At 55.7% G+C, this 26,708-nt stretch overlaps 1 protein-coding gene across 11 annotated transcripts in view; it reads left to right on the top strand.

Annotated features, from left to right (window-relative positions):
- The window catches only part of KSR1 (kinase suppressor of ras 1), a 106,945-nt gene that overhangs the window by 68,936 nt on the left and 11,301 nt on the right, over positions 1-26,708 (top strand). For 7 of the 11 annotated variants that reach the window (XR_001364276.1, XM_014548858.1, XM_014548857.1 and 4 more), the window contains 13 exons: positions 1,554-1,701; positions 6,145-6,616; positions 8,423-8,472; positions 11,273-11,333; positions 12,109-12,192; positions 13,572-13,633; positions 13,729-13,835; positions 15,981-16,149; positions 18,210-18,251; positions 20,722-20,776; positions 21,561-21,609; positions 22,390-22,769; positions 24,092-24,188. Coding sequence is in view for 10 of the 11 variants with exons in the window: in XM_014548855.1 (XP_014404341.1) it covers positions 1,554-1,701; positions 6,145-6,616; positions 8,423-8,472; positions 11,273-11,333; positions 12,109-12,192; positions 13,572-13,633; positions 13,729-13,835; positions 15,981-16,149; positions 18,210-18,251; positions 20,722-20,776; positions 21,561-21,609; positions 22,390-22,769; positions 24,092-24,188 (1,776 nt within the window). In the remaining variant the exon portion in view is untranslated. The remainder of the gene's footprint in view (positions 1-1,553; positions 1,702-6,144; positions 6,617-8,422; positions 8,473-11,272; positions 11,334-12,108; positions 12,193-13,571; positions 13,634-13,728; positions 13,836-15,980; positions 16,150-18,209; positions 18,252-20,721; positions 20,777-21,560; positions 21,610-22,389; positions 22,770-24,091; positions 24,189-26,708) is intronic. The other 4 variants (XM_014548853.1, XM_014548849.1, XM_014548852.1 and 1 more) reach the window with 4 other exon arrangements.

The raw sequence follows: 26,708 nt of genomic DNA, 5'->3' as shown, positions 1-26,708 counted from the left end.
TAAAGTAAAATTAGACACAGCTTGCTAAAATCAATGAAAACCGGCTTAGATTCTCAAGGATTGTGAGCTTCATATGAATCACTGGATGTGGGGTGTCTGGCGTTCTCTGTTATAGAAAATCTGGAAAATATAGAAGGGGGCCAAAGAAGAAGAAAACCCAGAACATCTTACCACTGGTCCTGCAACTCTGAGCTTTCTCTGTGCTCGGCCATATCGCATAGCAGTGCAAGGACGCGTTTTCATGGCAGTCACCCCACAAGCCACCGAGGCCAGGGACCTGTGCCGTTGTTCTGTGTGTCTGCTCCAGGCTTGGTGTCACCTGTGACTCAAAGTGATCAGAACCAGAGGGGTTTCTTCCCCTTGATGAGGGGAAAGAGCACAGCTCTGAAGTCAGTTAGGCCTCGATTCAGATCATCCCTCTTTGAAGGAGTTTTCTGCTGCTGCGTCACAAATCACCTCAAACCCAGTGGCTTGCAAGCCCCATTGATTAGCTTACAGTTCTGTAGGGGGAGACTGGCTGGAGGAGTCCAGGTGGGCTCTGCTAGCTCCCTGCTTAGCATCTCACCGCGCTTAAGCCCAGGCATCAGCCAGGCTGGCCTCTTACCTGGAAGCTTTGGGAAGAAGCCACGTCCAAGGGCTGGTTGGCAGAATCCAATTCCTGGTGACCAGATAGGTCTGAGGTGCCCCTTTCCTTGCTGGCCATTGGGGGACACGCTCCCCTAGAGGCCATCCACATTCCTTCTCATGTGGTCCCTCCATCTTCCAAGTCCACATGGTGTCCTTTTCACACTTCAGTCTCTCACGCCCTCTCTGCTACCTTAACCTTTGGAAGGTTGTGACTGAGAATTAACTAAAGGGAGGTAGTAAGGGCCTATATGCCTGTTGAGGGTTAAATTTTTTTTTTTAATCCTCAACTGAGGATATGTTTTTATTTATTTTTGAGAGCAAGAGTGAGAGCGAGAGCGAGAGCAACATCGATGTGAGACAGAAACATTGCCTCCAGTACCCGCCCCCACCAAGGATCGAACCTGCAACCTTTTAGTGTATGGGACGATGCTCCAATTAACTGAGCCACCCGGCCAGGGCGAGGGTTAATTCTTTTTAATCCTATCACTAAGCCAGTTTTATTTGAAATCTTGTCTGATTCAGATACAGTGCAGCAGAATTGTAAAGGGCCGTCTTTATCTCAAGTACTGTCGTTCTAGAAAGTTGTCGTGATTCATCATTTTTCTGGGCAGAGGAATGAAAAGAAACAAGAGGGGCCATGTGCCCCGATCAAAACTTTTCAGATTTCCCCTTCCTTCCTTCCCTCTCACCCCCACCCCGAAGCTGAGGCCTCTCCACTTCAGCTGCCGTCTCTGGGAGGGCGGGGTTGGGGTGAGGGCTGGCTGCCTGAGACCTCAGACAAGTGGCGGCCTCGTGTTGGAGGCCTGCCCACCAGCAGCTGGCCCCTGCCACTCAGCGGGGAGGCCGGCGCTGGCCAGGGGGCGAATGAAGACCAGACCCCCGGCGTGCTCACTGGCTCTCTGCCTGTCCCTTCTGTGCTTCCTCAGGAGATCCTCCGAGAGCTCACGCTGGATGCCCTGCTGGACATGAATGAGGCCAAGGTGAAGGAGACGCTGCGGCGCTGTGGGGCCAGTGCGGAGGAGTGTGGCCGCCTGCAGTACGCCCTCACCTGCCTGCGGAAGGTGACAGGCCTGGGTAGGTAGGGCCTGCCTCCCCAGCGCCAAGGCCAGCCCCATTGGCTCCCTCTCCCTCCACCTTGGCTTAGACACCCGCCTGTTCTCCCCAGGCCTAGCCTGGTTCCCTGGGGGCCATGGCCGTTGCTGAGTGGATGATGGGTGGAGCAGGTGTGGCCCAGGGGTCCTGGGGTCGCTTGGAAAGGCCAGGGCAGACATTCAGAAAGTGTGTGGTGGACCTGACCTGGGACAGAGGCTCTCCCCAGGTCAGAGGCTCAGACCTGGCCAGTGCTAACACGGGAAGCTCTAGCCTTTGTTAGAAACCCCAGGCTGGCCTGCCGGGCGGGCCCTGTATGCTTTCCCCTCTTCGGAGAATACTTGTTAGGCTCTGTGACCCCTCCAGCAGCTTCCTGCGTTCCAGCCCCCTCCCCACCCCAGCGCCCCCCAGCCCTCTCCCCACGTCTCTGGTCTCCAGTCCTCACTGGCTGGCTGGGCCGTGCGCTCAGAAGGCACACACCGAGGTGGGCTCGGCCTGAGCCAAAGCAGGATTGGAGATATTATACAGTGTTTCAGCCCTGGGCGTGTGCATGGCTGCCCCTGGCGAAGCGTGTAATCCTGGCATTAGCTGCATTCCCGGGGAATCATTTGCTGGCTTTCTAATTCTTGCCTTGGAGACAACTTCAAACACCCTGACTGTTAATGCTCCCACTACCGACCACACAGATCAGGCTTTGAAATGAGCCTAATGAGTGGAATTAGGTGTGTTTTTTAATTATCTGAGCCACCTGTCGTATTTCTGGCTGCCTGAGGCTTAAGGAAAGCACTGAGGTTTATATTCTGCTTGATTGTTTTATCAGAGGAGACTGGGCTTCATTTCTTCCCCGGCCCCATTGCACCAAGCCCACCTCTGAGCACAGAGCCTCTGCGGAGAGCTTACTCGATTCAGAAAACCTCGATGCGCCAGGCCTCCTGGCAGGTGCAGAGAATGAAATGACAGAGACACGATCAACGAGGAGGAGACCGAGCCCAGAGGGGGGAGTCAAAAGACACACAGCACGTGGAGGCAGAGAGGGGATCTCAGCCTCAGTCTTTGATGGTGGTTGGTTTGTTCCCACATTGTGGAAATTTAAAAGTACTTGCCACCTAAGCTGGAATCTTGGGATAACTTGTCAGCCCTCCCTCTGTGGGCCTGAACTGTAAAGAACTGTGGAGAAGCCAGCTGTCAAGTTGTGGTGACCTCTGTGTGTTGGGAAGGCTGCCGAATGCCAAGATAGGGAGATCGCTAACTTATTAAGCACTAATTTATTAAGCCAGGCACTTGACACGTATGTGGCAACACCCTTTTGAGCGGTGGCAGTAAGCTCCTTTAGCAGCTGGAGCATCGGACGCACTGGGCGAGCTGTCTGCGTTTCACACCTGGCGCATAGCAGAGCTGCGCTTGGGACTCAGGCCTCTTCAACCTCAGGGTGCTTTTCCCACAATGCCCTGGAGGAGGCCCCTCAGGCGAGCATCTTTAACGGTCCTTCTCTCTCATTCGATCTCCGCTTGTGGTGCCTCCACATCCCTGAAAGGGTCCTGATTGTACCCCACCCAAATGGGTCTGCCCTGTGGTGGCCACACCTCAAGGGTACCTGCCGGATGGGGTGGTTACCCGTGGTCACCCTGCCTCTCGGATCATGCAGGCAGAGTCTTCGTTGCACCCAGCGGGCTTGGTGAGAGCAGCCTCGTTGCAGCCTAGCTCAGCCACTTACATCCCATAGGACAGTGATGGCGAATCTATGACGCGTGTCAGAGGTGACTTTTTTTTGGTTGATTTTTCTTTGTTAAATGGCATTTAAATATATAACATAAATATCAAAAATATAAGTCTTTGTTTTACTATGGTTGCAAATATCAAAAAATTTCTATATGTGACACGGCACCAGAGTTAAGTTAGGGTTTTTCAAAACGCTGACACGCCGAGCTCAAAAGGTTCGCCATCACTGCCCTAGGAGCTGGGTCAGTTATTCAGCCCCACTGTGCGCAGTTTCCTCATCTGTAAAATGGAGGCAATAACAACACCTCTCTCATAGGGTTGTTGTGAGGATGAAATGAGTTACAGTCAAGCGCTTAGAACAGAGCCTGTGACACACTCGGTGCTCTTTTCAGTATTAGGCTGTTGTCTGACGGGAAATGTCCAAGTCATTTCCCTGTGGTCTCTGGTATTAAGAAAGGTGAGTGAGGAGGGTTCCCTGTGCCAGTGGCCGTAAACAGGAATATGGTGCCTGCTCTACTCCATAGCACACAGCACCAGTCAGTCCCCATGCTCTTCCTGCTAAGTGACTCCAGGGTCATTCCAAGAGCCACAGCCGATGGCCGGGTGGTGGCACGGGCAGCAAGACCCCCTGTCCTCTCCGAGCTGGTGCAGAGCCCAGCAGTCAGTTTGGAGAATTTGGGGCTTGTTTCTTTGGTGGCAGACTTACTCAAGGATTCATCCTCTGACCAAGAAACATGTCCGTGCTGCCTATCGATTGGTGTAGAAGTTAAAGTGTCAGTTGTGAGTTGTGGCCGCAGTTCTGAAGGGGCACAAGGAACACTCAGACCGAGTGACTCATTCTGCCAAGTTGATTCGTGAAGAGAGGCACCATGAGATGGAGTAGGCGGAAGGGCATTTGAGGAGGGGGTGGAATGCACAAGAAACCCCAAGAACCGTAAAGGCTAACCTCTCTCCACCGTACCCGATAAATGGCTGCGTGGGCTAGGCTTGCCTGCCTCTGATGACAGAGGGCTCATTGCCTGCCACGGTGGAGCCGTGCAGGTTATTCAGGACTGATACCCTTGTGGGAGGAGGCCAGTGCTGTGGTCGGGACATGGGGCTCTGTTCCCATCCTACCACTTGCTTAGCTGTCCGACCTGAGCATTGCAAGTGGCCTCCCTGCATCTCAGCGACCTCACGTGCTGAGAGGATCGGGGGAGACGGGACAAAGCACAAAGTAGAAGGGTTCCAGGGTAGAAGTTCATTTTGTCTGGAGTCACAATCTACCTTCCGGTACATTCTACTCATTGATAAATATGAGGAGGGAGGTATCTTCTCCTTCCCCACAACAGGGTGTCTAGATGGGGTCCTTGCTCCCTGCCCCCACCCCTTCAGTATCTGCCCACCTCCTATAAGGTTAAACCTAAAATCCCCAGCAAGTCATCCAGGGTCCCTCCTGAGCTGGTCCCAGGTGCACTGACCCTCCGCTTCATCTCTTACGTCTCCCTGGCTTGTCCTGACCTCTCAAGGCACGTGGAACTCCTAGTAGGTACCAGAAGGTGCTGTGTGCACCCTACTTTTGCATGGGCTGTTCCCTCTGCTCAGTACACCTGCTGCATCCACCGCTTCCCTCATTGGCTCAGCCCAGGTGCCCCCTCTTTTGGGAAGCCCCCCAACCTCCAGGCCATTTAGGGTCTTCCTCCTCTGTGCTCCCTCGGTCCCCATCCGTCTCCTGGTCAGCACACAACCATGGTGTTGAGTGTCTGTCACCCTCATTGGACTTTCCAGGCTCAGCAGATGTCTTTTTTATGCCTTGATACCCGGCGTCCAGCATGTGCTTGAATGAATGGACAGACTGTGCCATTGAGTTGGAGCCCCACAGAGCCTCGAGGTCTCAGTGGCCTCAGGCAGAGGTCACTATGGGGGCAGCCCAAGGTCATTCACAGGCTTCTCTCATAAGCCAGCGGCTGTTGATCCCTTTCTAGCTGGATCTCTTTTCTAGCAAATTTCCAGGGCAGTTTGCTGTTAGAGGGTTGGTACAGCCCCTTTTCCTGACATTTGAATTTTCTTAAAGTGGAGTTACTTCTCTACAAGCCCCAGCTTGTCTTTCCTAACTCTTCAAAGATCAGTCGCCACTTCCCTCTCTGAAGCCGCCCACTTTGGAGCTGGTTTGCTGGCTTGTTCCCCACAGACCTGCCAGCAGGAGCCCCGCACGAGCTAGTCCCCTCTGGGCCTCATATTCTCTCTGTAAAACAGGGAGAGTAATATCCATGGCGGGGGCCTCACGGTCCGTTAGAAAAGGAGGAAAAAGATGCCTGTGCGTGAGAGGCCTCTATAAACCAGGGGAAGGCTGGTCCTTGAAGCCTTCCATTGAGGAGCTGTGCAGCCCTGCCAGCATGACCCAGTGGTTTGGGCATCGACCTATCAACCAGGGGGTCACGGTTCGATTCCTGGTCAGGGTACATGCCCGGGTTGTGGGCTCCATCCCCAGTGGGGGGTGGGGGGGTGCAAGAAGCAGCCGATCAATGATTCTCTCTCATCATTGATGTTTCTATCTCTCTCTCCCTCTCTATTCCTCTCTGAAATCAATAAAAATATATTTTAAAAAATTTTTTAATAAAAGGAGCTGTGCCAGGTTGGACAGGGTGTTTAACCTCTCTGGGCCCTAGCCACCTCACCTGTACATTCCTCTAGCCCCAGCCTCCTATGACTTGACTTCTCGGCCCACAGGAAGGGAGCACAAAGAGGACTTGGGCTGGAGTTCGTTGGATGCCCGGCGGGAAAGTGGCTCAGGGCCTTCCACGGACACCCTCTCACCTGCCAGCCTGCCCTGGCCCCCAGGGAGCGCCCATCTGGGCAGGATGGGCAGCAATGCCCAGGGTCCCCGCTCCGTCTCCGTGTCAGCTCTGCCCACCTCGGACTTCCCCACCCCTGGCCCCAGCGAGGGCCTCACGGACACCTGTATCCCCCTGCACGCCAGTGGCCGGCTGACCCCCCGTACCCTGCACAGCTTCATCACCCCCCCAACCACGCCCCAGCTGCGACGGCACACCAAGCTGAAGCCGCCAAGGACGCCACCCCCTCCCAGCCGCAAGGTCTTCCAGCTGCTGCCCAGCTTCCCCACGCTCACCCGGAGCAAGTCCCATGAGTCTCAGCTGGGGAACCGCATTGACGAGGTCTCCCCAAGTACTTACTTGACGAGGTAAGTACTCCGGCCAGACAGCTGTTGACTTTGCAATCCGCTGAAAGTTTTGTCTACAGTTTTCTCATTATAAAGGTAATATAGACTTAATTGGAAAAGAACATAACATCAACTAATATATAAGTATGTACAGTGAAAGGAACCCCTGTCTCTCAGTCTACTCCCCAGGCTACCTTAACAGCTTGGGCTGAATCTTACTAGATTTCCTTGCAAGTGGTATGTACAGTGAAAGGAACCCCTGTCTCTCAGTCTACTCCCCAGGCTACCTTGGGCTGAAGGGCTGAATCTTACTAGATTTCCTTGCAAGTGTGCACACGCACACGCACACACACACACACACACACACACACACACAAATGAAACGATGCCATGTATCAGTCAGGATAGACTGGATTCTGCTGCAGTGACAAATAACCCCCAGGTCCCTGGGTCTTCAAACAAAGATTTATTTCTTGCTCATGCTACCTGTCCATCATGGGTTGGCCCATTCCAGGTCCCAGGCTGAATGTTCCACTGCGGTAGGGGAAGAAAGCAATTAAACGCTCTTTCCTGAAAGTTCCACTCACCACTCATGATCCTACCCAAAAAAAGGAGCCAGGAAATGTAACTCCCACGTGCCCAGAAGAGAATGGAATATCTGGCTGAAACCTCTAAGGATGATAAAAAACCATGCACTCTGTCCTATAACCTACTTTTTCAACTTACCTTGATATCTTGAGAACTTCATGTCAGTACTCTTATTTTTTTGAATATTTTTTTATCTGTATTTTAAATAGGTAATAACAGTCACATGGTCCAAAATGCAAAAGCTTCGTAGCTCGTGTAGTTTATTCATCTTTTTAGGGATGTATAGTATAAAGTGACCCCCTACCATGTCCTTAATCACCCAGTTCCCCTTTCAGGAGCAACCAGGTTATTGGTTCGGTATATATTTATAGTTATCCAAATGCCTCATCTTTTTCTCATTTTTATGTCATTGTATAGGTTAACTCCTCCCCTCTTGGTGGACATTGAGTTCCTTGTCATTTTTGTTGTTTGTTATTACAAAAATGCCTTTGTCAACATACCCTTGTGGGCAGGGTGAAACGGCATCGCAGTGGGCAAAACCCAGGGTGTCTGCTGCTCATTTTCCCCACAAAGAGCATTAGGAGGGCTCTGGTCTCATCCTGGCTCCAGGCGGAGAACAGAGCCTCGGGCAGGTGCCACCTCTGCCTCAGGTCCCACCACCTGTGAGCTGGCCTCGAACCCTGGGGCTCTGAGTCTCTTCTCCACAGAGCCAGCAGAAGTAGCGCTGGTCCGGACACTCAGGCCACACTCAGGCCACCCGCTGCCCTCAGGGAGCCCCGAGGGCAGGCTGAGTGGCCTGGTTTCCCCAGCTCTCTCTCTCCCTCTGACAGCATTGCTCAGGGCATGTCCCCACCTGGCCCTGCTTGGAGGTCAGCTTTGTGCTCCACACTGTTCTCCCTGCCCTCCTGCCCCAGCCGGTTCCTCTCTGGCAGACTGAGCCCGCCTCCTGCCAGGGGAACTCTAATTACCGTGCTGGTGGCAGCGAGGCTCAGAGAAGCTGATGTATGAGAGTGCACAGATATAGCTTTGTCCCCACGGGGGGCCCAGGAGGGCACCTCTAGTCCTTCCCATTGGGGAAAGTCCCCACATTCCCCAGCCGTCCTAGCCCCACACCCTAGGTGCTCAAAGTCCTCATCCAGCGCCTTGCCCCTCCCTCCCCGGGATGATGTTCTGGGGGACACGTGGAGCCAGCACGGTGCCCTAATCCTGCTTTCTTTCTCTCTTTTCTGTCTCCTCCAGGTTTGGTAAGAGTGATTCATTTTCGTCCCCTCCCTCTGCCGCCGGGAGCGGTGTGTGTCTCGCTGTCCCCATCGGGGTGGATGCCTCTGACCCTCTCTTAGTGCACCTGGCCTTTCCATGGTCCAGAAGCAGAGGAGCTGGGAACTGCCTCAGGACATCACGCTAGGACAGGTGGCCCCCACGGGACGAGCTGGCCTCAGCCCAGCCAGCAGCCTCTCAGTGTCACTCACAGTCGGTGGGCAGATCCCATGGCAGGCCCTCCCCAAAGGTGACCTCTGGCAGGGAGTGTTCACCCGCTGGGCTGCGGCCGGAACCCCGCCCTCCTGGGAGGAAGGTACTACCTGTCTGGCGTAGATGGACATCAGCCACCTGCAGACCCCAGCTGACGTCTCAGGGCCCGGCTCTGCAGGACAGGGACATCCTTGGGGCAGGAAGGCGGCTCGCCTGTGAGTGAGGCCCTGAGGTTTGCCCTCAGGAGGTGAGGAGGAAGCCCAGGCGGGCAGCCTGATCTCCGTCCCTCCCTCCACCTCTGGGTGGGAGCAGGTTCTTTCACGTGGCTCCGCTGTGGGGCTTCTCTCCTGAGTCAGCGCAGCGGGAAACAGCGAGCCTCTGGAGCTGCTTGTAGTTGTCCCAGTGGACGCAGATCCTCTTCCCCTGAGCCAAGTAGCAGTTTACCTTTGTCCTGCCCTGAGCTGGCTAAGCAGAGAGCTGAGGAGGGGATGTCAGGTACTGGCTTGGAGCTGGGCTGGTGCAGGACCACCAGGGAGGCTGCGCTTCCCCTCCCCAGGGCACAGGCGGGAGCTCGGGGCCCTCACCGAGCCTGCGTCCCTGGGGCAGTCTGGCCCTCGTGTCCTCCCGGGTGCTGTGTGATGCAGGGTCCACACCGTGAGGCCGCTTCTCCAGCTGCGGGAAGGCGGGATGAGGCCTGCAGGGCCGGCATTTCATCTCGTGAGGGGCAGGCGATGCCTGGCACACGTGCCCTCTCTCCTCCCTGTATCCCGTGCCCATGGCAGACATTGCAGATCAGTCACAGGCTTCACTCAGAGATTGATGATTGAAATCTCGCTTTCCCACCGTCTGTTTCTCTTAGGCCGACAGCCTAACCCCTTTTATTTTACTTATTTATGTATTAAATATATGTTTATTGATTTCAGAGAGGAAGGGAGAGGGAGAGAGAGAGAAATGTTAACAATGAGAGAGAATCATTAATTGGCTGCCTCCTGCACAACCCACACTGGGGATCGAGCCCGCAATCCAGGCATGCGCCTTGACGTGACCTCCTGGTTCATAGGTTGATGCTCAACCACTGAACCACACTGGCCGGGCAACCGAACCCCTTTTAGACCATGTGCTTTAATGGCGTGGCTGCTGTTGCCTGGGGTGAGCCCCAGGAGGGAGTTGGGAAGTCAGCGCGTGGCAGATGTGCTGGCGAGAGCTGCAGGGGGTGCAGCGTGGGTCCTGCATCCGGGGCAGCACAGGGCCTTTGGTCCCTGCGTGGGAGGAGTCAGCACTCCAGCACGCCCTCTCCTGGTGGTTGGGTCTGTGGGACTCGGCCTTAAGTGAACCAATACTTAACGAGCACCAGCTGTGTGCCAGGCCAGCTCCCAGGCACCGGGAGGGTGCAGTGGCCTTTGGGGGGGGGGGGGGGGGGGGGGGGGGGGGGGGGGCTGCTGACTTGGAGGACCCGGGATGGCCCCAGATCCTTAAAGCACCATGTTCCTGACCTTTCTGGGTCCCAGGTGTCTGATCATTGGATGAAAGTCTAGGACAGTGGTTCTCAACCTTCCTAATGCCTCGACCCTTTAATACAGTTCCTCATGTTTTGGTAACCCCCAATTTCATTGTTACAAATTGAACATAATTAAAGCATAGTGATTAATCACAAAAACAATATGTAATTATCTATGTGTTTTCCGATGGTCTTAGGCGACCCCTGTGAAAGGGTCATTCGACCCCCAAAGGGGTTGCGACCCACAGGTTGAGAACCGCTGGTCTAGAATCTCTTTCCAGAGGGTTCCCAGACCCGCCCAGGGGTTCAGTTGAGAACCTATTCCAGGAGGACCGAGGCCTTTGGAGCTGGGAAGGAGGGGGTGGGGAGCAGGGGTCCCACATGTGGAGGAGGGGAGGGAGGGAGGAGGGGAGGAGGGAGCTGGTCGTGTGTGTAGGCTGCCCCTGGATGGGGGGATCGCTTCCAGCTGGTCCTCCACTGCCAGCCTGTGATGCTCAGGCACTGGGGCTGCCTGTTCTTCTGGGGAAGCCAGGCTTAGGAGGAGAGCCCAGGCGCCCTCTAGGGGGACAGGCAGAAAGAGCACCCCACAGCCTGTGGCCTGAGACTTCCCCCAAGACCCAGACTGATACCAGGTGAGGCCAGGCCCCGTGGGAGCTCTCAGCAAGGCTAGGGAGGTGCTGCTGCACAGCTCACCAGCCTCCAGCCCTCTGCCAAGGGTCAGGCAGCGTCCACCACTTAACAAGAGTGACCAGACTGCAGCCCTCGCCAACTGGTGCCTGGGGGCGCATCCACGAGACAGTGCAAGAGGTGGGGGTGTGGAGGCCTCTGCCCTCACACACTCTGCCTTCTGCCTGTCACGCCCGCCTTCCCCCGAAGCCAGAACCGTACAGGCCGGACGGTAACGTTCGTTAGAGAAGCCGGCCATGTGTGAGGGTGGCCACGCCGCCCCTGGTTAGCCAGTCCTGTCCCTGTTTTGATAGATGCCGGTTCAGGGACATTTCTCTGCCATTCAATACGTTTCCGTGCCCATCTGGCTTGCGATCTCTGACATAGAAGGTCACAGGCGTGGGCCCTCCCTGCAGGGCTTCCTCGGCCCGCCTGATCTCCCTCTTCCCCTGCAGATCTCCCCCACGGCTCCCCACAGATGGTACGGAGGGACATCGGGCTCTCGGTGACACACAGGTAGGCCCAGCCGGGCAGGGTCACAGCTGGGCGGGGACCCGCACGTGCCGGGGTCGCACTTCAGCATAGGGGCTCTGTCCCGATCCCTCTTTCTCAGGGCTCTTTGCCTCTGCTCTGTCTCCATCACCTCCTTGGGTCTCTTCCCAGTCTGCTGAGGGCAAACACAGGTCCCAGGAGAAGCAGGGTCACAGTCTTGGGGAGGAGGAGCCAAGAGCTTCTTCTGAGTCCCACTTGATATCCTGTGGCTCTTACAACCGTCCACACACCAGCGCCCCATTGGGCTTGTTGATGCTCCAGACTCCGGGCCGCACCCCTGAGGCCGAGGCCTGGCGTCTGGGTCTCCAGCAACTTCCAGGGCTGGCACTCGTGTTTGGGGAGGGCTGATGGCCACGGGAGCCTTGTCCGTCCATCATGTGACACCAGTATCTGTTGGATCGGGTCCTAAGATGGATTGCTGGCTCAGAGGGTCTGCACACTGATCCTTCTGGTTGCTGTTGCCAAGTTGCCTGCCAAAGAGCTGGCACCCATGGCCACACCAGTGTTGGGGTTTTGACAGTGATGACTTCATGGCTGGACAGTCTGAATGGGGGGAGAGGGGGAGGCGTGGGCAGGAGGCAGTGGCCCCTGGGTGTCCCAAACTCCCAGGGAGAGGGTGCCTGGGGCTCTGGGTGGGAACCAAGTCTCCTGATTTCCCTGGGCTGTTAGGAGACCCTTGTCTATCCAGGCCCTGCTCTCCCGGCCCCTGAGAGCACTTCTGTGTGTCCACCCGCTGCAGGTTCTCCACCAAGTCCTGGCTGTCGCAGATCTGCCACGTGTGCCAGAAGAGCATGATGTTTGGAGTGAAGTGCAAGCATTGCAGGTGATGGGCGAGGGTGGCCGGGGTGGGAGAGGGGAGCCAGCTCCATACTTGTCGTTTAGTCACAGTCTCGCGCCTGGATTATTGGCCTTAGGTCAGGTCAGAGTTCAAAGGGTGCCCCTCAACCTACGATTCATGATCCCATTCAGCACACCCAGGAGTGAGCAGCCCTCTTCAGGGAGAGGAAGGGCGCATCAAGCAGGGCACTCCCAGAGAAGGGACCATTTGAGGTGGGCTTTGAAGGATGTGCAGACGTTTGCCAGGTGGACAAGGAGGAGTTCTGAAATTAGCCTCACATGTTAGCACACAAGGATAGCAAACGGGGGCAGGCTATGATAAGAACAGCGATGGCTTGTGGTCCTTCCAGAAGGAAAGAATGCGGATTCTGTACAAGCCCAACTTTCTTTTTTCAGACCATTGTGGTCCCTGGTAGGAGAGAAGGACAAGGATAGGGAACAGTGTGGTGTGAGCAGAGTCTGTCCCCTGCTTCCTGGCCGCCCTCACCTCACAGAGGGTGGCCCTGGCATCTCTGCTCCCACCCACTTCGCCCCTGCATTGCTGTGTGACATGGGGCGAGCTGCTTGCCCTTTCTGGGCCCCATTTTTGTCATTGCTGCATCTAGGAAGAGGATTCCAGGTCTCTGTCCATCAGGATGGCTCTAAGAATCTGAGCCAGTCGGAGTGAAAAAGGCATGTGGGTTCCCACGAGCCTGTAGGGGACGGGCCTCGTCCGTGTCAGTTGGATAAATCGTGTTTCCCTGGTGGGCGGCTCTCCTGACCACCGAGGAGATGCCAGAGCTAGGTCTGTGGTGGCTCCCGGCCAATTGGCTTTAAATCGGGGGGCCTCCGGCTCCTTTCAAGTGGTGCCTTTCACATGGGGAGGGTGACTCCTGAGCCCAACGCTGCAACTGCGGGGTGAGGTTGGCAGGCCCATCTGTCAGTGAGAGCCCCCAGACGCAGGGCAGCAGGCAGGTCCAGAACGAGGACTCCGCCCTGCTGACCCTCTGACCACGTGGTCCGTGCTGGAATGTGGTGGGAGGGGCTGCCCCGCATCCCTGGGGCATCCTTGGTGCGGCAGACATTCTCTGGAAAAGAGAAGCAGATGTGGGACCCACCGTGACAGTCCAGATGGGTATAGTCAAACCTCCCGTGCTCTAGGCCTGACAGACAACAGCAGGAATGTGGTCACGCTCAGCAGAGAGTAGCCGCGAGGACTGTCCACATCAGTTCTCCATTTCCGAGCTCATGTCTGTTGAGAAATTTGTGGGAATTGGGGCATCCAGGGTGAGGTGCACGGGGCGGCCAGGCAGTGCCTCTGCACCCCCGTCCGTGCCCAGGGAGGCCGCGTGGCCGTCCACGCACTGACCCCGCCTCCTTCCCCAGGTTGAAGTGTCATAACAAGTGCACCAAGGAAGCCCCCGCCTGTCGGATATCCTTCCTTCCAAGTGAGTGCTGCGCCCTCCTCTCCTCTCCTCTGCCTTGGGGGCGAGTCTCTCTCTCTCTCTCAGTCTGTTCCCTGCTGATGGTTTCCCCTCTCCAGTAGCTCGGATTCGGAGGACGGAATCTGTCCCTTCGGACATCAACAACCCGGTGGACAGAGCAGCCGAGCCCCATTTCGGAACCCTCCCCAAGGCACTGACAAAGAAGGTACGTTGGACGGTGGCCTGGGGGGTCTGTTGCTTCTGCCAGGAAAGCCCCCCACCCGGATTCCTCTCTGTGAAGCCCCCTGATGCGGGGGTCCAGCAGGACAGTGCAGTCCACATCTGGGGCCAGAGGGACCTTCAGGAATGCTATCTTTAACCATGTAGCAAACTTCCCATTTCCTAGTACATGCCCGTAACCCGTGCCCTGCCCCAACTCGCCCTTTTGGAGCTGATATTTCACTGCCTGTGAGTCAGGAACTTTCCCAGTGGTGTTTCCTTTGACCTTCATGCTGACATCACCTCCATTTTACAGACGAGGAGACTGAGGACTGGGGCCCCTGTGAGTGAGAGACAGGCCCAGCCGCAGTCCCAGTGCAGCAAACCTTCAGAAGTAACCCGTGCAAGTGCATTTCTTCCATGGCCTGTGGCCGGGCTTCTCGCCTAATGCACAGACAGACTCCCTGCAGCTAGACAGATTCTCGAAGGCCCGTGTCCCCCACGATGGTCCCCAGGCCCGTCTGGGGCCCCCATGCACAGGGGTGCGTGGTGTCTGTGAGGCACCCATACAGAAGTAACCCGTGCAAGTGCATTTCTTCCATGGCCTCTGGCCGGGCTTCTCACCTAATGCACAGACAGACGCCCTGCAGCTAGACAGATTCTCGAAGGCCTGTGTCCCCCACAATGGTCCCAGGCCTGTCTGGGGCCCCCGTGCACAGGGGTACTGGTATCTGTGAAGCACCCATGCTGATGGCTTCTGCAGCCACCCCCATCCTGGTGACCACGGAGTGGGTGGCCTCCCCCAGGCGGCTATGGGTGTGGCTGTGTGTTTCAAGTATGTTGTGTCCCAGCCCCAGACCAGGGCTTAGCATGTACTTGCCTCTCTGCTGAGGGCCAGGGGACTGGCTGCCCCTGTCTGTGTCTGGCCTTTGGTTTGGGGCAGCCTGGGTGGAGGTTTGGGCAGAGGGCACTGAGGCAGGTGGCGGGGCCAGTTAACGGGGACGCGGAGGATGCCGCCTGGAGGGCTGCTCCACCTGGTGTCTCTGTGGGCCCGCTCGTGTCTTCTCTCCTGTCTGCCTGGCATCACCTTGCCCTCTGAGGATGCCATTCCCACCAGGAATGGAGAGGGGAGGGCAAAGGTGGTAGGCTCCACAGTCCTGGGTTCGAGTCCTGACTTTTCCCCTTTGTTCTGTGACTTTGAGTGCATTCCTGTCCCTCTCTGAGCCTCCGTTTTCCTATCTTGTAAAGTGGGAACAATGATCTTCATTCACAGGGTGTTGTAAGGATAACGAGATGATAGTCATGAACTTACTTGTCAGGATTAGTGCCTGGCACAGATGGGCGCACTTCCTTGGTAGAATACCATCCCCCTGATCTGCCACTCCCCCCTTGGCAACTTGTTTCTACACTTGCCCACTCTTCTCCAACTACACCAAGTGCGTTCCCTTCCTCACATGGTCCTCACGCCGTCCTTGCACACCCCTCACCGCCTCATGTCCATGCACACCCTGGCATGTGCACGTCAGCATTTCTGCCCACCCGGACACCCACCCCTCACCCTCCTGCCACTGGGTGGGCCTGGCTAGCACGTCTGCAAAAGAGAGGAGGGAACACTGTTAGGCAGCTGCTGTGTGCCACATACAAAGCGAATACTTGTCAGGGTCTGAATTGAATTCATTAAAAAACCCCTACTATGTGCTGGCTCAGAGCCAGGCCCTGGGGTCTGCTGAGCAGGCGTGGTCCCTGCCCTGCCCTCACAGGACACGATGGTGGGAGAGACATTCTTCAGAAAACCACCCAAGATTCCTGCAGTTGGCAAACATAGTGAAGGGCCCTGATGCGAAGTGCTGGGAGCTCTGGGAGGATAGAGGGGAGGAGCGCGGTCCCAGCCAGGGCTCAGGCAAGGCTTCTGAGGGGAAAGGATGTTTGAGCTGAAATCAGATGAGCAGGAGTCCTCTAGGGGGTGGGCATTGAGGTAAAGATGTCAGTGTACCATCCTTCCTTCAAATATTAGACCGGAAAACGTCAGGATACCCTGGGCTCACCTCTTCGCTTTTACCCGGGGAAGGGAGGGTTCCAGCAAGGGGTGCGGGAGGCAGCCGGGCGGGGCAGTGACAGTCCTTACCCACTTCCTGTGTCTCTGGTCCTGCAGGAGCACCCTCCAACCATGAACCACCTGGACTCCAGCAGCAACCCGTCCTCCACCACGTCCTCCACGCCCTCCTCGCCGGCTCCCTTCCCAACATCGTCCAACCCGTCCAGTGCCACCACGCCCCCCAACCCCTCGCCCGGCCAGCGGGACAGCAGGTTCAACTTCCCAGGTACCACACCGCCGGGCTTTTGGGGGGCTCTTAGGGATGGGGTCACATGCACCTTCTCAGCACACCCCAGCAGGCTCAGGGTCAAACACTGCAGCCACTGAGAGCACTTGCGGGGAGCCAGGCACTGTGCCCAGCTCAATTACATTACCGTATTTAAACTTGATAACAGCCCTGAATTGTACCCATTTTACAGATGGGAACACAGAGGTTCAGAGAGAGGAAGTGACTTGCCCTGCGCTGTACAGCATGTAAGCAGTAGAGCAAGATCAAAGCCAAGTCTGTCTGACATGAAGCCTGTGTTCTTGACAGAACCCCCATGCTGCCCTCCTGCACATGCCTGGCTCAGGGCTTCTGAGCTCCCAGGGAGCCAGGGCGGGTCCAGAAGGCCTGGGAGAGGGGATCCGGCCTCTGTCACTTACCTGCTCTGAGATCTGAACCAGCTACCGAAACAGAAGTGTTGGTTCCCTTTTCCATAAAACTAGAGACCCTGTAGAGTTGGAATTAGGTTATCCCCCAGGTGTAGTTGATGACACTGAGTCCCACAGGGCCGACCTGACCAGAGCTGGCCGGACTCTACCACAGCCCAGGCTGCCCTGGGGTCTGTAGGGCCAGGACCCCTTTTTCTTGGCCAAACCTGGGGTGTGCTGCCTCCCCAGGGAGAGGAGCGGAGCCCATGTGTCCATTTGAGGACTGAGCCCCGGCCTTGGCCTCCCTGGCAGCTCCAAGTAGGTCTTGGCCTTCAGTGTATTCAGTTGGCAGCCTGGAGGAAGAAGGGGAGCTGGGATGCTCCAGTTTTCTCCTGGCCGAGCCACAGGCCCAATGCCAGCTTCAGCCCATGGAGTCCAGGGCAGGTCCCACCTGTCACTCCAGGCCCAGGAGGACAGACGTACAGCTCTCCCTGTGCCAAGGGACCCAGCTGGGCCGCCCGCAGCCAGCAGGAGGCCTGGCAACCTCTCTGGGCCCATCTCAGCAGGGTTCTAGGGACTTCTTCAGGGGATGGGGAGAGACTGCCTTTGTAGGAATCTTTTTTCTCTTTTGCTGTCCCTTCTCCTTAATCCGCACGTGGCTGGGTATCTTCTGACACGAATGCATCGTCATGACCCTACCCGTCCCGCCCTGCTATTGAGCGATGGCCTATTTGATTAACCTCCTCTCCCATTCTGCTTTGTCATTAATATGCTCTGAAACTGGGCCTTCGGCTAAACCTCCTGGTTTGGATTTTTCTAAAAGAAAGGGCCTGTTTGAAAAACAGCAGCCACAGAGAGAGCGCTTTGTGTGACGTCAGCCAGCGTCTCGGCTTTCCCCGATGCCCCGCGCTGGGCCCGCATTGTCCGCTGCACAGAGCCCTCACTCTCTCCGGGACCTGTTAGCTCTCTGGTCACCGCAGTGTCCGGGCCGGGCTGGTCGGGGGTGTTAATCTTGGAGAAAAACCCCTGCCGTCCACCACCCTGCTGTGCAGGAGCATTTCAGCTTATCTTCAAGAATAAACCTGGGGGAAGGTTATTCCTACCCCGTTGTGCAGTACAACTGGAGAGGTTAACAAACTTCCCCAGGTCCCAGAGCCTCGTAAATGGCAGAGCTGAGGGTAGAGGCGTGCTGTCTGAGTTCAGATCCCCGGCGAGCCCCCTTCAGTTTTCCATAAGAGAGGATGTTCTTCCCTGGAAGGTACGGTCGAGTCCCAGCACCACGGTCAAATGTTTTCAGAGTCATTGCTCTCCCCGTTGATTTTACCCTCCTGGGCCCGTGCACATTTCACAGAGAAGCAGGCCTGAGAGGGGAACGGAATGGGCCGGGGCTCTGCAGCAGGGTGGCCGTGGAGGCTGGGTCTCTGAACCCCAGTCCTCAGGGCAAGCCCCTTCACTCCTGGGGGCTCCTGCCAACACCCGCTCTCCCAGCTTCTTTTCTCCTTCCTGCATGGATCACCCTGTCCTGGCCAGGCCCACCGGGGGCATGCCTGCCCCAGCCCGATAACCAGCCGCCCTCCAAGCCCATGCCTGTGCCCCCTCCCCTTCGCTTCATTTGCTGTTCTGTGTGTGACTCACCTCCTCTTCTGTTTAAAGCTGCCTACTTCATTCATCATAGACAGCAGTTTATCTTTCCAGGTGAGTCCTTTGCATGATTCCACTAACTGTCCTCTGCTGTGACCCCTCTGCCCAGCCCACCTGGGCACCCTCACCCTCGGCACCTTGGAGGTGCTTGAGTCTCAGATCCGCCTGTTTTGAGAGCTGCCTGTCTGTTGAGGCTGGAAATGGGGGCAGGGTGAGTAGAAGCCTTCACAGGGGCAGTACCTTGCTGGCAGGGATCGTGGCATCCATCCTGTCCAGCCCCTTGGACAGAAACTATAGGCAATTTGTCCAGGGTCACATGCCAGGAGGTGGCAGGAACTCCTTTTGCATAAGTGGCGGGGGGGGCGGGGAGGACTTTTTTTTATGCCTTCTGCGCATCTGTCATGGTCTGCTCCTCCGAACACTGACCAGGAAACTGCTTATCTCACAGAAGCCAAAGCCAATTTGGGAAGGTCCACAGGCTTCCCTTACTCAGTGGGCTTCACCTTCCAGAGCCTTGTCGCATGGCGCCATCTGCTGGCCACTTATTGGAAAAGCCGCCTCAATGAAGAAAGAAAACTTATGACGATCATTTATTGATTCCCTTCCACAAAAATTGTTTTGCGCACCTACTATGTGCCAGTCTTTGCATTTGGCCATATTCCTGCCCCTAAGGCATTTATCCGGTCAGTCCTTATTTCTCTAGCTGAAGGTGACAAGCACCATTATAAGCAATCTGCCACTTTAAATCTTAATTTAGCCATGTGAAGGTTTAGTTTTAGACAAAGTCTGTAGCTAATTGTTTTTTTCCCAGTTTAAAAATGTCTGTGCTGAAGTCATGGTAGTTTGGTTATTCCAGGCTCTTCTATTAGGGGAGTGGCTTGGAGCATTTGTCAGTTCTTAGAGGATCATCCATAGGGTATCACAGGCGCGCAGGCTGGCTGGGTCAGGGGCAGGCTCCCCGAGCTGCCTCCGTGGTTTCATACCAGTTGTTGCTGTGGTTTCCCTCAGGAGCCTGCTGGCTCTAGGATGGCGTGCAGGGCAGTGCCTGGAAGCATTGGGAAAACGTGCCTCTACTTCCAAAAGGATACATTTTGCTCTGCAGATGTGCTGTGTGGAAGGGAAGGAAACTATTTCCATTAAAACAAACATGGACACATTTTGGAGCAGAATGCAAAGTATGGGGCTTCAGAGACGTTTTGTCCTCCCACCGGAGTGCTGCTTCTCCCTGAACCCCCACCCCAAGCATGATTTTCTTCCGTGGAAACATTTGAGCGGTGTTGGATGGGAGAAGTGTCAGGCCTCCCTGGCAGTCTGCGGACACGAGACAGCGGTGCTTGGAGGAGGCCTTAGCAGCGGCTGCCCGGGCCTGGGATCTCCCAGAGCCTGTGCACTGGATGTTGGGCACACGCGTGCGTTTCCTTGATAAGAAGGCCTGCGGCTGCTCTCAGATTCTTTATGTCTGTGAGCTTCCAGAGAGGTTGAGAACTTGTGGTTCAGATACCGACTTCTGCGCATGGGCCACGAAGTTTCAATTGCACTGTACGTGCGCACCCGCACGTGGTATTTTGTGGAAGAGCCACACTCAAGGAGCCAAAGAGCCTCATGTGGCTCGTGAGCCACAGTTTGCCAACCACTGGCCTAGGAGAAAGCCCTGGAGTGAGATCGAGGGAAGTTTGATGGCCGATGGGGAGGCTCTTTGTCCTAGAAGACAGGGAGAGGCTCGATTAGCCTGAGCCACTGCTAACTCCAGTTTATCTTCTTTAGCTGATAAAAGAGGAGGGAGCGAGGGGCCCAGCCGGCCCCGGGGCTGCCAGTCTCCCCGAGTGCATTGGCGAGAACAGAAGGAGGCAGGCAGCAGGAGCAGCTATGGAGGCCTTGGCCTTATGTAACACACTGGTTTCGCCCTGGGTGGCCATCTCTCAGGTGTCCCTGTGCAGCTTCTGGTGCTAACACTGGGAAAGCCCCAGACTCAGGGGGCGGCCCCAGCTGGCGTGTGGGCTGTGTGTTTCTTCCTCTCCCCTGCGAGCTGTCCACCAGCGGACCAAACCTGGAAGCCGAGGGGGCAGGGCTCCAGCTCCTGCCAGAAATTCCCAGCCCCGGTGCCAGGCACCAGGTGTCCCTCACGAGCCACCTGTGAGTCCTCCTTCCGCCTCCACTGGCCACCAGCCCGGCCTCCAAGCAGAGCAGGAGGGCCTGGCCCACATCCAGTAAACAGTAGCCCAGGTTGCTTCCACCACTTGCTGGTATGAGGCAGTTAGACCACAGGGGAATGGCGTTCACTGAGACTTCATCCTCCTCGCCCACCTGGGGCCCCTCTGGGACAAACCAAGTGCTGTAGAGGCTGTGTTCAGGTTCCGTTTCAGGAAAAGCACAAGGTGGCCCCGTGGGAAGGGCTGGAGAACCCGTGTGTAGCCCTGTGAGGGGCGGCTGGGGGAGAACCCACTTCCCTGCGTGTAAGCGCTGTGTCTTTCACGGGGGTGGGAAGGTGGTCTCACGCTTCGTATTTGCTTTTTGTTTCCTCCAGACATTTCCGCATTTCCACCGGCAGCCCCGTTCCCCGATGCAGCGGACAGCACCCGGTAGGCATTCCCGTGCTGTGTCCCCTTTCTCCTCCATGGGGACTTGTGGCAGCTGGATCCACATCTCTGACCGTCTCCCCCCACCCCGTGAACCTCTGACCTCCCACTTTGCATATGGGCCAGCCAGATGGCAAACGGCTTGGGCTAAGGCACCCTAGGCCCCTGAGCTCAGCCAGAGGGTTTTATTCGCCTCTTATCGGTGCAGTCAACATTGGGTGGGGCGGTAAACCTGACCCAGGAGGAGGGGGCAAAGGGTACTCAGAGTTATAGAAACTACTAGAAATAGCTCCTGCTCATGCAGCCCTAGCTCAGTGTCAGGCCACGCTGAGCACCTGACTCAGGTTCCCAAGTAGGTACATCCTCAGTGTATAGATGGGATCGCCAGCTCAGAGAGGTTAAGAAACTGCATAAAGTCACACAGCCGGGACGTACCAGAACCAATTCTCAAGTAGAAACTCAAGTTCTGTGCTTGTGTTGGAACCTCCATACTGGCTGTCAGGTTGAAAGGGCCTTGGTGGTCCCTGCCGCCCCCCGCTCCCCCGCCAACCCCGCCACCCTCGGGTTAGTCTGGAGAAGGCCGAGGCTGGAGAAGGGAATGGGGCCTGGTCCTCCGCCTCCTGACTGTTTCCACAGCATCCAGACCTCCTTTCCCATAGGTGAGGGTCAAAGTCAGGATCCAGGCCTGGTGGCCTCTTCTCAGAACTCACAGGGGAGTCCCCGGCCCAGCTGAGAGCGGAGTGGCCCACCCTCAGGGCCTCCTTGACAAACCCAATTTTACTCTTAGGCTCGACGACCAGCCGAAGGCAGACGTGTTGGAGGATCATGAAGTAGAGGTGAGCCTAGACAGCGCCTTCTCTCCCCCCTCCCTCTTTCCCTCCAGCTCAGCATGCAGAGCCGGTTAGGCGCCGGGCCCTGCGAGGCCACCTCAGGTGCCTGCTGCAGCAGATGTGGCCAGATGTGCTCGGCAGGGAAGAAGGATGAGGAAGCAAGCTTCCCTTTGCTTTTCTATTTTGGAGGCTAAAGTCAGCTCTTAATGCCCATGATTCCCACCCCCAGCCTGGAGGCCCGGGCCCAGCCCGGGAGACTCTGCTTCAGCCCGTCTAGGGTGGGGCCAGACATCTGTTACCAAAGCTCCCCAGCTGATTCTGATTGTAGCCAAGGCCAACACCACTTGACCCTTGAACCACAGTGTCAGCCGAGCCTGGCTCCCTGCAAAGCGAGCAGAATGTTAACTAACTCCTGCCCAGAGAAGAGTCAGACGCTTGTGCTTAAACAAAAGAACACCCAGGAAGCATGAATGCGGTTCAATTCTTCATGCTGGGGATGTCTGCGCTTCCCCAGGGATCAGATGTCACTCATAGGGAGCTCTTGGCGTGTTAGGCCTCCCCCCCATCCCCCTCTCCCCGGCCAAGGCCTGTATTTCATGGATGAGGACACTGAGGTGCCAAGTGACCTGCCTATTGTCCACACAAGCCAGTGCAGGGCTGGCACCGGGACCCGGGCCTCCCAACCCTGTGCCCGTCCTCCTCCCTCACCTGATCGGGGCTCCGGGGAGGGGGAGTCAGCAGAGCCCAGATCTGCTGTCCCTCAATTCCTTCCTCCTGTCCTTCCAGGCCGAGGAGCCGGAGGCTGGCAAGTCAGAGGCAGAAGACGACGAGGACGAGGTGGACGACCTGCCGAGCTCCCGCCGCACCTGGCGGGGCCCCATCTCCCGCAAGGCCAGCCAGACCAGCGTGTACCTGCAGGAGTGGGACATCCCCTTCGAGCAGGTGGAGCTGGGCGAGCCCATCGGGCAGGGCCGCTGGGGCCGCGTGCACCGTGGCCGCTGGCACGGCGAGGTGGCCATCCGCCTGCTGGAGATGGACGGCCACAACCAGGACCACCTGAAGCTGTTCAAGAAAGAGGTGATGAACTACCGGCAGACGCGGCACGAGAACGTGGTGCTCTTCATGGGGGCCTGCATGAACCCGCCCCACCTGGCCATCATCACCAGGTAACCCCGCCCCGGCCCTCGCTGGGGTGGCCGCCTCGGCCTCACCTTCCCTGGGGGCCCTGATACTTATGTGGGTGCCCTGGAGAGGGTGGAAGATTTTTGGTTTTAGTTAAATTTATTTTTCAGTTATAGTTGACATGCAACATTATATTAGTTTCAGGTGTACAGCATAGTGATTGGACATGGATACACCCCCATTTTGCTTGTTTATCAGAAACAGACATAAGTTACCACCCACCAGAACCTCTGAGCAGTGCGAGGTCACCCGCCACCACACCCGGGGACAAAATGCCGGCCCAGAGCACGACAGCGTGGTTCCTTAGGCAGCCTTACGGTGGTGACGCCAGCTCCACAACCCCCACACCCCAGGCGCCAGCGCTGTCCGTCTGTCCTTCCATCCTTCCATCTCTTACCCACCCAGTCCCATAAAAGATCTGAGCGGTTCTCAACCTGTGGATTGCGACCCCGTTGGCGGTGGAACGACCCTTTCACAGGGGTCGCCTAAGACCATCCTGCATATCAGATATTTACATTACGATTCATAACAGTAGCAACATGACAGTTATGAAGTAGCAACGAAAATAATTTTATGGTTGGGTCACAACCTGAGGAACTGTATTTAAAGGACCAGAAGGTTGAGAACCACTGGCTTAGAAGGAATACCTATAATAGTGTAGCAGGGCATTCGTTGACAAAGGTTTAGCGGGCTTTACTAGTAGACTATCCTGAAGGCACTGGGACACAGGTAAGGAACTATCAGCCAATATTCTGGACCCCTCCTCTGCTCTCAGAGTTTCTGAGGCTCCAGCATCTTATCTCCTTGGAGACGTTTTCTAACGACTAGCCCCTTCCTCAGGTGGCGTAAGTCACCTTCTCCTGGATCAGGAGGGTGGGCGCACGTTCTCTCTGGGTCCTTCCTCACCTCACGTTTTAGGGGACAATGTAGAGGGGGACCCCAAAATGCGGGCCCTTATCCAATAACCACGCTGACACCCCCCTCCACCTTCCTCCCACTCTCCTTTACTGAAATAAAATCTCTGTGATCAGAAAACAATAGAAACGATCATGAGAATCATTACAGAGAGCCCCAGGGCCCGAGCTTGCCCTGGGCCACAAATGGGGTGCATGCGAGTTGAGTTTGTGTTTGTACATTCAGGCAGGCCCAGAGGAATGGGAGGCAGGCTTGGTTAAGAACAGAACGAGGATTCTGGTGCAGGGGTTGGAGAGAGCTCAGCTCTCCCCACGGCCTCTCCCAGGCTCCACAGGGCTGGGGTCAGGCTGCACTGGCCCCAGACCTCTGCCTGACCCGCCTCTCTCAACAGCTTCTGCAAGGGGCGGACATTACACTCGTTTGTGAGGGACCCCAAGACATCGCTGGACATCAACAAGACGCGGCAGATCGCTCAGGAGATCATCAAGGTAAGGGGCGTCCTCCTGCTCTGCCTGCCTGTGTCAGGGTGGTGGTGGCGGCCTTTGTCTCTCCCCTGCATTGGGGTACCTCAAGGGTGGGACCCCTACACTCCTCCCCTCCATCTGTGTCTCATCCAATTAGAGCTACAGCTGGAAACTAGGTGAGCAGTGAGGGAATGGATTGGTCAGGGAGGAACGCAGCGGGCTTTAACGCCAGGCGGCCTGAGTTTGAATCCTGCTCCCATCAGCTGTGTGACTTTGGGCAGGTGGTTAAGCCTCTCTGAGCCTTGGCTTCCGTATGAAACAGGGAAACCAACATAACTTCCCTTGGAGGATGGACACAAGGGTAACACGGGATAATCTACAGAGAGCATGGGGCCCGGGGCCAGCAGGGGGTGTGTCTGTTAGCATTGTTGTGGGGGGCTGGGGGAGCACCCACACTTCTACCTTAAAGTTTCCAAATCCAAGTTTCATGAGGACAGGCCCCCGGGCTCAACTCAGGCAGCCCTTTTTCTTTCTTTCATCCTTTTAAAGTAGTTAAATAAAAATGAAGAAAAACTTATTATTTTTTTTTTCTTCTTTATTTAGCAACAGGCCCAGATAAAAACTAGAATACTGCGGGGCGGGAGTTCCTCTTTTCTTGTTTTCGGTTGAAAAGCTTTCCCAGCAGCTGCCCCCACGTTTGGGTCCCTTTCCGGCCTTTCCTTTCTCTTCTGCCTTAGCCCGGCCTCCTTTCCTTTCTCCGCCCTCTCCCTCCTTCCGTCCCTTTCGGGGGTGTGACTTTTAATAGGAAAAGTTAAACATCACAGTGACTTTTATGGACAAACCAAGATTTCCACGTGACATTTCCATGTGGCTGAGCTAATGAGCTAAAGGTTTGAAGTCCCGCCCTGACTGGTTTGGCTCAGTGGCTAGAGCGTGGGCCTGTGTACTGAGAGACCCCGGGTTCGATTCCGGTCAAGGGCATGTACCTTGGTTGCGGGCACATCCCCAGTAGGGGGTGTGCAGGAGGCAGCTGATCGATGTTTCTCTCTCATAGATGTTTCTAACTCTCTATCCCTCTCCCTTCCTCTCTGTAAAAAATCAATAAAATATGTGTGTGTTTTTTAAAAAAAAGGTTTGAAGCCCCCAAAGCCAAAACACCACCTTTATGCCTTCCCTGAGCCTCTCATTTCAGAGAAGCCGGGGAGAGCGGCAGCGTGTGAGAAATGGTTCGCCTGTCCACATTTCACATGGCGGACTAGGAAACGGAACCATGGCGAAAATGAGACTTTTAATAACACTCTCAGTGTGGCTGCCCCTAGTACAGGATCACAAGCAGGGCAAGGAACATAGCATATTTATTTAGACCTTCCTCCAGTTCTTCATTGGCTGAGTAATAGGTCACCTCGGTCTTGCTGTCTCCCATTGGATTATTTAAAAAAAAAAATGGGCTGGGGCCTTCTCTAGTCACCCCCAAGAAGCATGGCGAAAATGAGACTTTTAATAACACTCTGGAGAGTGGGCGCCCATTGTACAGGATCTCTCGCTGGGCATATTTATTTAGACCCTCCTCCAGGTCCTCATTGGCTGCATACTATTTCATCACCTGTTTCCTAATAGGTCACCTCGGTCTTGCTGTCTCCCATTGGGTTATTTAAAAAAAAATGGGGGCTGGGGCCTTCTCTAGGGGACTCCACCTCCCTTTGTCTAGGGCAGCAGTTCTCAACCTCTGGGTCGCGACCCTTTGGGGGTCGAGACCCTTTCACAGGGGTCACCTAAGACCATCGGAAAACACATATATAATTACATATTGTTTTTGTGATTAATCACTGTGCTTTAATTATGTTCAATTTATAACAATGAAATTGGGGGTCAGCACAACATAAGGAACTGTATTAAAGGGTCGTGGCGTTAGGAAGGTTGAGAACCACTGGTCTAGGGAATCTTCCTAGGATAGTGCTGTCAGCCACGGGTACAGCTCTCATCCTCTCTCCCCACCCCCACATCCTGTTTGCTCTGGGGAAATTCAGCAGCCGCCTGGCCACATGCTGTTTCTTTTCTATAAATCAAAGGCATATTTCTTACAAGCCTCACACCTACTTCTTGTGCCCCAGACGTGCTAGGCCCTGCTCCCCTCTGCATGTTCTCAGAACACTGAGCCATTGCGCAGATTCTGGGGCAGAAGAGAAAAGTCATTCATAGGTGTAGCTGCAGAGTCCTGGGTTTGGCATTAGAAGACAGCTTTGACCTTGAAGCGATCATGCCAATGTCAGCTCACCCACATCCCCTACCTGGCCAGGCCGTGTTCAGTCCACATAGAGCACTGGTTAGAAATCACCCACTCCGCCCTTTCGCTTGTCAGATGAGGAAACTGAGTCTCAGAGAAGCCGAGTATCCAAGGCTGCACAGCAAATTAGAATCTGTGCTGAGATGGAACTTGGACCCCAGATTTCAGCCATTATTCCAGAACTCCCATGACAGCACAGATGCCAGGACCTCCCGAACTCGGGGACGCCCTCTGTGGGAATTCCTCTCTGTCTCTCCCCC

Source organism: Myotis brandtii, unplaced genomic scaffold, assembly GCF_000412655.1.
Source record: "Myotis brandtii unplaced genomic scaffold, ASM41265v1 scaffold523, whole genome shotgun sequence".
In the NCBI taxonomy this organism is placed as follows: Eukaryota; Metazoa; Chordata; class Mammalia; order Chiroptera; family Vespertilionidae; genus Myotis; species Myotis brandtii.
The sequence above is the reverse complement of the archived record's forward strand: the minus strand, read 5'-3'. Positions and strand labels throughout refer to the sequence as shown.